At 36.6% G+C, this 10,416-nt stretch overlaps 1 protein-coding gene across 2 annotated transcripts in view; it reads right to left on the bottom strand.

The window, feature by feature from the left end:
- Positions 1–522: 522 nt before the first annotated feature.
- The window catches only part of LOC102601470 (uncharacterized protein slr1919), a 17,265-nt gene continuing 7,371 nt past the window's right edge, over positions 523–10,416 (bottom strand). The window contains exons 9-15 of one of the 2 annotated variants that reach the window (XM_015304283.1): positions 9,580–9,779; positions 9,294–9,455; positions 6,681–6,830; positions 2,726–2,986; positions 1,986–2,249; positions 1,221–1,478; positions 523–1,112 (exon numbers count right to left, since the gene is read on the bottom strand). In XM_015304283.1, coding sequence (XP_015159769.1) covers positions 1,230–1,478; positions 1,986–2,249; positions 2,726–2,986; positions 6,681–6,830; positions 9,294–9,455; positions 9,580–9,779 — 1,286 coding nt within the window. In that variant the 3' untranslated portion in view covers positions 523–1,112; positions 1,221–1,229. Of the gene's footprint in view, positions 1,479–1,985; positions 2,250–2,725; positions 2,987–6,680; positions 6,831–9,293; positions 9,456–9,579; positions 9,780–10,416 lie in introns of both variants that reach the window. The other variant, XM_006365007.2, reaches the window with a different exon arrangement.

Genomic DNA, 10,416 nt, shown 5'->3' with positions numbered 1-10,416 from the left:
ACTTCTTCTTTCTCAAAAATAGGGGTAAAGAAAAAGGAAATTGCGAGAGAGGGTTACTAGGAGAAAAATTGAATTTCTTTTTAGTGTAAAGATTCAAATATTCAATCAACTGAACTATTAAAATTTTCGAAGAAAATCTAACAACTCGATATGGACATGAATATTTCAAATTGCTTGTTCACCATCCAAAGTGTTTTTGACCCCCCATACATGTCTTCACCTGGTCATATCACATTATCTTTTTCCTAAATCTAACTTATACATAGTGTGCCTCTATAAAATTCTTTTTATATTGTCAGTGCATTTTGATAGTTATAGGGAAGTTTTGAATAGCCAATAGGAGAAATTTATTGCAACAAATTTTACTAAAGTTGTAATTCATTGACTGTGTATGCACTGGCTCAGAAGTAGATGATGCCAAAGTGTAGTTCACGGGTTCCCTCCTTTTCTTTTCTTTGGAACTAGCAACACTCAAGGTGTTCTCCATTTGTTAAAAAAGTAGAAATTTTGGTGCATAAATCATGTAAAAGAATATTGAACTTTAAATTTATAGGTAGAACACAATGGCTGAAGTAATTAATGGAAGTAATCCAGCACAAGTATTTGTCATCCATCACTTGATTTTGTATGGAACCAAGACCATTCTCACTTGAAATAGAAAGGAGGTTCCGAATCGGATGTTGTGGGAAGTGTATAATGCTCTGAATACTTCCTCATGTTACTAATGTTCGTCAACAAAAACTTAATATAAACAAGATGGGCAAAAAATGTTTTTGAGTCTTATCACTATGCTTATCATTAAGCTATAGGCTATAACCAACTCCAAAGGGTGGAAACTCTCTGGAACTCGCGGCATTTCACAGAAACCTTGGCGGAACTCTGCCATGTTGAATAGTTGATACTATTAAAATGGAAGCGACCTTTGTAGAATGTCAACTGCTCGTTTGAAGACCATTCTCTTTTTGGAGCGTATACTGTATTTTCCTCTCTTGATCCCTGTCTAATGTTCTGTAAGACAAATTGACATTCGTATAATGGGACGCTCAGCTTTGTCTAGCAGAGTGCTTGATCCTACTTCTGACGGCATAATATATGCAAATTTCTCTAGGATCCTGAAATTAATGATCATTCCCTACTCAAACACGCTCGTTCCATGCGTCCGCTGGAAAACAAATACACTAACAAGGTGTAACCACGGATACAAAAACGAGAGCACCGACCTTGCTACATCACAATACTTCATCTTCGTCTTTATCAACCACACTATGCAGTAGCCGAGAAATACCCATCCAAAAGCTGACTGGAAGGTGATACTTGAAGTGACTGATCAATGCTGAACTTATGTCGCAAGCAAATTTTTGGAACTCTGGCTTAACCACCAAGCGAATCAGCATTGCTGACCACAAATCCGGAGCTAATTTCACTGCACGTCCTAGGGAATGAAACCCACTCACCACCCTAACTAGAATACCATGTTCCTGAAAAAGAGAATGAATAATGATTCTTATGAACGTTGCTATGCCTGAAACCAAAAAGGGCCACTAGGAAACTTAAGTACCAAACCAAGAACTTAAGATGCAGACTACGAAGTGGCCACCAAATTAAACAAGAAAACCACAATCTGTCTGCTGACCAAAGCAAGAAACTGAATTTCAAGAGATATAGAGAAAGTGACAATGACATCCCATGCAATCATTCATAATCAGTACATCATACCACATAGAATCACAATAAGATAGTAATTTTTTTAGTAGGGTGATATATTTGCTTATAATTAATGAACTAGTAGGATCTACTTTAATTTGTTTTATATTAGACTGAATATTTGGAGTTCAGTGGTGACGGTTAAATTGCTTCGTCAAGCTAATAGTATCGCGATTATAAGATCAGAGTAGAATGTCAACAATAGTAAAATGCACTTTTCCATTGTTTTGATAATAAGCACTGTTGCTCATGATTTGCATAAATAACAAGATGAAATATACCTCATATCCAAATAAACGTCTCGCTCGAAGCTTCTCATCAAGAAGATTATTTAGAAATTCATCTTGATAGAAAACATCAGCTGCTTTAACTATGTCTCTGACAAGGAATACACGGACTCTTGAACCCTTGTCTGACAAAATAAATTGGGAAAGGTCTTCTGTTGCAGAGACTACAGCCCGTATATCGAATGATCCCAATGGATCCGAGTAACTCTCCTGAGTTTCTCCTTCTGTTTCAGAAGCCTGCTGAGATATTGCTGCAATCTGCAGGAAGATACATTTTTAACAATTCACATACAGGAGTCCTAAACAACCCATCCCCAGCTTTATCAGTCTCTGTGTCAAAGAATGCTGAAGTATTAGAAAAGATCAAGCTTCAGAGGGTTGTCTTTTAATAGCACAATGCATTGTAGCCCAATGAGATTTCTATTTGGACACATTTGAGAGAATAGTTTTTCTATTGTTTATCTTACCAAACAAAAACAACAACAGAAAAGCTGACAACTTCCACCGAGTACTCATCACATCATACTAATAATTAAGATCATATTAAAAGGAAGACCTAGAAAATTCACATAAACTATTCACATATAGTAATTTTTGAATCCAGCAGGAAAAGAGCTAAGACGGCCTTCTTTTCACAAATAGTCAAAGGTTCTTGTTCAGGAAAGAAATAAGCCTCACTTGTGCTACCTGCAAGAAACAAGTATAACAGCACATAGAAAGAATAAATGACCTACCAGTCTCTCTAGACGATTCCATCTCATAGAACCATCATTACGGATGAGAAGCTCTCTCAATATTCTCCTCATATCAGGAGTTGGATCTACCAAGAGTCTTCCGATAACAAAAGGATATGCACTTTCAACAACTTTGAAATCTGGATCCAATGCTTTTGCTGTTCCTTCAAGAGATCCAAGCGCTCGTATCACCAAAGCATAGTCAGGAGGAAGAGAAAAGTTGAAGTCATACATCACATCATACAATTGATTCATTATGCCCTGAAATCATTTGAAGTGCCACTTAGTACTTGCAAGGTCATGAAGCAAGCTAACAATCGTGTCTCATTGAAGAAGATATCAATGGGTATAAAATATAATTGCAATAGGTCAACCAAATTTTGGAGAAAAAATCATCCTATAGTACAATGACGGGAGGTTCATCCCTAGCATATTCCTTGGACAAAGATAAGATTTGAGAAATTTATCACACAACTCATGAAATCCAATCAAGCAGCTCTAACCAATCCACCTGAGATTGTTTTACTGGTAGAGCCATTAGAGTACAAAGTAATTACGATCCGCATAGAAAAATGTAACATTTGGTTTATATCTTGTCAACAACAAACATCAATTCCAACCTAGTTGGAGTTAACTACATAAATTCCTCAATATTCATTCCCCTCCATTGGACTCATTTTATTCCAATACTAAGATTCTACAACACTAGAAGTTTTCTCTTCTATGGGCAATATCTCCAAACAAACTTCGAAGTGTCCCCGCAAATACCGAGTCTAGTGCAAGTGTACTAATACACCTCAACCTAAACCCTACTGTCTATATGAACTTTTTGCTTCCATTGTGTTCTACATTTACATTAAGTCGGCATTGATTCTGAGAGATGGTAAGGTCTTTTCATACAACTTGTGATTTTAGGTCTAGCTTGTCCACTTTCATCATCTCCAATTATTATGAAGTCATACATACAAACAGATCCCTATGGAGGTCTACAGAGAACAAGACTATACCATCTTCGCATCCTTCACTGAATTTATCCTGTGTGTATGCTACTTGCACCTTCTGCAAGATGCTATCATTTCTAATGTTTGCATAAGCAAACATCCATTTTAAAGCAACACTTCTAGAAGGTTAATTTCGTGGATGAATGATATTGTTAGTCTTGCAACAACGCTATCGAACCGGGTTTTCACTTTGATAAGGATTCAATCACATCACACATCTGCTGACTCTTCCATTTTCAAACATATTATGTTAATCATATGCATTATGTATCATCTTATTCTCCCATAACATTGAATCTAAATATCTCAATTGTTGTATTTAAGCACCACAATGTACCATCAATGAAACTCTAATGATCTATGATAATCCTTCCAAACAAGTGCAAAATTCCTTGACGAACAAATACAAATTACAAGTCATTGGCAATGCGATCTTTTTTTTTTTGATAACTGGTGTCCGGGCCAGCTTTCGCGCACCTCGACTAATTCCATGGGATACCTGCCACCTTCCACCAGTCGACATCATCGTCAATCTCCTTGTCTCCTTGAATTATTGACCCAAGATTGAAGCTTCCTCTATTGGGTAAGACTGAAATCTTTAAACTTTTGAGCTTGTTTCCAAACTTCCAACCTTTCATAAACTCGACCGCCGTCTTGTCGATCAATATTATGTCATCTGTCTATAACATACACCGTGGCACTTTCATTTGTTCCTTCACTGTAGAGTGACTTCCCAGATATGGTATATGCTTCAAAGCATTATTCAAGATCCTTGGGTGGTACCTGAGCATACTGCTGACCTACTAAACTGTTGGATGAGAAGAGGGGGGAGTAAAACACCGAAAAAATGGTGGAATCTAGTTCCATCTTGCATATGGTGGTCAATTTGGAGGAAGAAAAATAGGTGCTTTAAGAATATTACTAACCCAATGCAGAAAGTTAAAGAAAACTGCATTAATACTCTATATTTTTGGTGTAAAGAAGAGGGTATATATGAAGTAGATCAGTTAGTAGATTTCATAGGCTCTTTGTAATCATGACTACTTGGCCTTTGAATTTTTTTTTTTGTTTGGTTGCCAGCATACCCTCATTTGCTGATGAATACAACTTTACCATTCTCAAAAAAAAAAAACATTATTCAAGTTTTATGTATTTTGTCCTACGTCAACTAATCCTAAAGTCCAAACTTCAGGTTGCATCTGCATCTTAATCTGTAGAATGCATCTCCAAAGTCCAAACTTCACTTTGACTCCGACTAGTCTCATCAATAAACACAATACTTTCTACAAAGCGCATATATCATGACCAGGGTAAACAAGTACCGGCTCATTGTAGATCCTTGATATAAACCCACAATTACGGAAAATCCCTCTATATCCCTACACTGTTCTCACACTTGTCATAGACACCGTCACCATCATGGGTCGACAAATGATTGTGAGTATGACTGCTTCAATGGCGTATGCTGGTGCTTGCTTTAATGGTGTTGAAGAAACAAAGAAATATAAAACCGGAAGTGATAAAAACAAAGAAGAGATAGTGGAAATTGGCCAGATGGAAGGGACACTGATCAACTCTGTTCAAACTTGGATGCCATTCCAACTAACATGATGTCACTGTTTCCTACCCCAGCAGGGATTTTAAACAGATTGGACAGAGTCAGAAGGAAGTTCCTATGGCAGGGGAATAAAGAAAGGGAAGGGTATAACCTAGTTGAATGGAAGGAGGTAACTGGAAAAGAGATATGGGGGAGTGGGTATAAAGAACTTGAAAAACCACAACAAGGCCCACAGAATGAAATGGCTCCGGATAACTTGATGAAGAGGGGATAACCTTATGCCCTAGATGTTTACTTTGTGGGGAGAAGGCAGAAACTGTAAAACACCTCTTCTTGCACGAAAAGTTTACAGGACAATTATGGAGGTTGTTTTTAAATTTGAGAGGTATATCAGGGAAGGTCACACAGACATTCCAAAGCCGTGAAGAGGTAGGGATACATGCCAAAAGCAAAAGCAAATGGAGAATCATACCAGCCAGCATATGGTGGACTATTTGGAGGGAAAGAAATGCTAGGTGTTTTGGGAACATAGAGAATAGTATAGATCAAGTTGAATTGTATCTTAATTTTGTGTTTTTGGTGTGACCAGATTTGGTCTAATGATCCTGTCTCTATTATTGATGTTCTGGATTCATTATAGACATAGGATCATAGGATTCTGTAAATATGGTTGCAGTACAACCCCTGTACTACTCTTCTCTTATATAAAAATACAAAGTTAAAGGCCATAATCCTAACTAAATCCAGTAGAATAAATGTATATTTAAGTTGTCTTATACTACTATTTTTCTTATTAAAAATCATACTTAAGAACTTACCTATTATAGGCTTTAATGTAAACCTGATTGTGTAAAAGAAACTTTACCTGTCGGTGGATATTAGTTGAACTCCATGAGTAATACTTTTGAGGGAATCTACGTACTATTTTATGGGGACAGAATATGGAATAGATATGTAGGTATTAGTAATACATAGATTAAAATAGCTAAAATGACAAAACCAACCCAGACAAACTTCCATTTTGTTTAAGTAGTAAACATATTAATACATTATACACTATTTTTAAATACGTCAATGCAAACATCCATCAAGGAATAACCCATGTATCACAACCCCTAGATAACTAATTCCTGGATAACTTGTCTTTAAGCCAAACAACTCCGTAGTGCTTAAAGGACTCTCTTTGTGGCTTTTTTTCTTTTGGAAGGGGGCTCTATTCAGATCCAAAAAAAAATTCCCTAGATTAACTAGATTGCACTGCGCTGCTTGGTCTTTCTCTATTGCTCTACCGTAATACCTATATGTATAAATGGGAGAATGAGCTTTATTGGGAAGCATTCTCAAACTAGGAAAAAAATAAATAGAAAAAGGAACAGAGGGGGAGCAGGTTAAGAACCTGGAAATCTTGGGATTGTCTGGTTCCATCACCAAAGGACGCTCGCAAAGCTTCTGAAACAGATTGAATGTCTACTCCATCAGGTAGAAATCCCAGCGAAAGAAAGTCATTTGCTAAACCCAGAGAGTCTCGATTAACGAAGTGAACAAGCTGCAGTGCACAGCACTTATCAACTACCAAACATGACTTTATTACAAATACTTGCCAGCTTTATGCATACAGAGCCAATTACGTTAAAAATAGCAAACCCCATGTGTGAAAAATAAATAAGCAAATAAATAAATAATAATTGCAAAGATCCTGAAGTGCAGTCATCTGTTGAAACACTGGACATGTAATAGATCAATGAATACTTAGACAATCCATGCAGACATCAAAATATGCAATGCCTTAAAGAACCAAAGTTTCAATTTTAGAAATTGTTTAAAACGCATGCCAACACTTTCTTGCTTTTGTAATGCAGTCATCTATACAACTTTGGGACGTGCAATAGGTCAATAAGTACTTAAGACCCCATCCATGTAGACATTAAAATATGCAATGCCTTAAAGAACCAAAGCTTCAAATTTAAGGAACTGTCTATAAGCGCATGCCAATACTGGAATTGAAGATGTGACCTCTTCCTAAAGCAGTATTCCATATACTCAACAATGAAGTTCAAGGAGATAACAGAAGCAAAGCATATGAGGATACGCAGAAAAGTTTTAGATTTAGAAATGCAATGCAACTGCCAAAAAAAATAAAAATCAATCCCAATCAGATTTGAATCATGAATAAGTGTAAAGCTAGAAAATAAAGCCTTTGGTAACAAACCTCATATCTCCACAAAGAAACAATAGGAACAAATAGTTAATAGACATTTTGTGTAAAATTTTGTAGTTCAATGAAGTTCTCACATCATGACTAATTAGGTGAAGGTTGATGTTAGTCACTCGAGACTCTTTAGTACTCAATACATGTCAACTTTCATCATCCTAAATTTATTCACTTTTAATTAAATAATAATAAGAAATTGATGCTCTCGCTTCCTTCTCAAATCATACTCGAAATCTGATGCTGCCTACATCATCTGACAAAAGATTTTGGACTTTGGAGAGTTATTTTATCTCGTTTAACTCATTCTAAAAGATTAATATGTTTTTTCATTTTTTGTGCTTTTTTCTGGAAATCAAGAAATCAGAATTTCACAGAGTTTATGCTTTAATTACAAGGTCTTTAGCTCATACACATTAGCTTAGCACTTAGCATGTACTACAGATTCAGATGCCAAGTATCACACATTCATACTTCATCATCCTTCTGCTAAAAGATTGTGGTGGAGCTCAGCTGTGATTGTATGGAGAACCCTGTGTTTTTACAAAGAGGTTGGTTGATTTTGTGTCTTTTTTTGGGGTTAAAATAGGATTTAAGGCACGCAATGGGCAGAGCTTACTTCTTGTCTGGAATGGACAAGTATACCCGTAGTGGAGGCAACAAGGGTTTACAAGGTATCACTATTGGCAAGAGGACAAAGTTAAGTTGGGGAAGAAAATGATGAAAAAGAACATCACACCAAAGAAGAGAGAAGGTATAATAACAAGAGTATCAATGGATCAGAAAATAACTGTAACAAACAGGTGAATCGGCTGGAAAGAGCAATAAAAGGGGAAATGAAAAGAGGAGGTTTGGTTGCACAGGCAAATGTTGAGAGGATGAATAAAATTAAAATGCTGTAACGCCTCTAGATCTGTGATTTATATTTAGAGGCGCAAAGCATTTTCTATCACAGAATTCTAGTATAGAAACTATACGAGCATATGGGAATAAGATTGCTTCACTATTATACATCACCTACGCTCATGCATCTGAATTTCTTTGTGTGATCCCACCAGTTTCAGCGTACCAAGAACAACAGATTTAATTAACTCCTTCCCTTCCTTTCCCTTCAGAAAGAAATCTCAATCAAAGAGGGATGCTCAGACAGAATAGAAATAGAAACAAGCTAGAAGAAATATCCAAAGAGTAAATGCTCGGCCCACTCCAAAAAGAATGAAGAAGAAAACAAAAAGAAGTCTTACAATCCAGGTGTCCCCAAGAAAATCCCAAGAGATGATTTCATCAGGACTTTGTCTATAATGTATTGCAAGAAAGTGCTTTTTGAAAAAAGGTATAGTAGAAGAAAGAGAACTAACATAAGTAAATAGAAATATTCATTCCAAACAGCTCAAGTAATCAAAAACAGTGGTAACAAAAACCTACACGAGCAACTATAGGTCTCGTCTTGCAGCCCCACCTTAAACAAAGGAAATCACTCACTCTCAAACAATTTAAACTTGGATGAAATGGTCGCAGAACTCTATGAAAACATTCTACAGGAATTGATGGACCACAACACACGGTGATATGCAACAAAACAGGATCTCAAAGACATTCAGAAAAAACTAAAGAGCAATGTCTGTCAGTAACTGCAAACAATTGATGAAGCTAGCCAATACTACGTGAACTAAAGGTGATGACATAAACCCAAACAGATAATAAACGATGACCACATGAAATGCATCCAAACTATATCTCAATACTCCAACACACCAGTCAGTCAACCATGAATGATGAGAATTTATCACTAGAGCTAACCACTTTAATAAGTCCAACACGATAGTGACGTGGAATGTCTCCCATCATGCCAAAGTCAAAATAGGCAAGAGATCCATCCTCAGTAGCAACTAGGTTTCCAGGATGAGGATCAGCATGGAAAAACCCCACCTCAAGCAACTGCCTCAATGAGCAGTATAACCCCTGATAAAACAAAAGATATTTCACAAAGTTTAAGAATAGCACAGAAAGGAGCAGATAAACTCTACTAAGAAAGACAACTTCCTTTTTATTTTGTATTTTTTGTGTAAGAAAGACAGCTATTTACCTGGTCAACAAGTCTCCTCCTATTTAGGTTTGCCTTCCTCATTCGACTTTCATCTGTCAGCTTAATCCCATCTATCCACTCCATCGTAAGCACCTCCTTACGGGTAAAGTTCCAGTATATTTTAGGGACCTTGATACCAACAGTTTTCTGACACCCGACATTATCAGTTACTGCACTCCCTGGGACAGTTTTCTCTTTACCTGTAAGTAAAAGCTAAGTTAGCGTAAATTGAAATGAACAAGGTTAAGGAAATATTTACTGAGCACTCAAAAAAAGTTCACGTGCATTAAAGTTCACTTATTTTAAGGTTGCCAAAATATTGCTTTTAGATCACTGTGCTCTACAACCTAGTGACACATTGTCGGCAGGGAGAAGGGAGACGGGAGATGATAGAAAAGGGAAAAGAACAGACAATAATGGGAGAGATGAGAGAGATTACAAGAGTATATAGAGAGAGGCCATTCACGGAGTCTTAATCATCAAATAGAGTATGTTCAAATAAAGTGCAAAAGAACCCCCAATTACAGTGAGGGAACCAAGACCAAGCTAGATTCTCAAACTATTGAAACTGAAGTGACGAAGAGAAGATAAAAACATATATAACAAAATAAAATCTAATCTAAACAATGATAAGGATACAGGTTAACCTCAAAAGGCTTAGACTAGATTAAATATTAATAAAAAGAAAAGGCTCATAAATACCCCTCACATATGGGAAAAGGTTCATAAATACCCTTCTTCCACCTTTTGGTCTAAAAATACCCAACCTATTTTTTTTGGCTCAAGAATACCCCTAACCTACTGGAAAAAGCTAAAAAATAACCCCCCCCCCCCCAC

This window comes from Solanum tuberosum, unplaced genomic scaffold (genome assembly GCF_000226075.1).
Source record: "Solanum tuberosum cultivar DM 1-3 516 R44 unplaced genomic scaffold, SolTub_3.0 scf00530, whole genome shotgun sequence".
NCBI lineage: Eukaryota > Viridiplantae > Streptophyta > Magnoliopsida > Solanales > Solanaceae > Solanum > Solanum tuberosum.
This window is presented reverse-complemented; position numbering and strand designations above follow the sequence as displayed.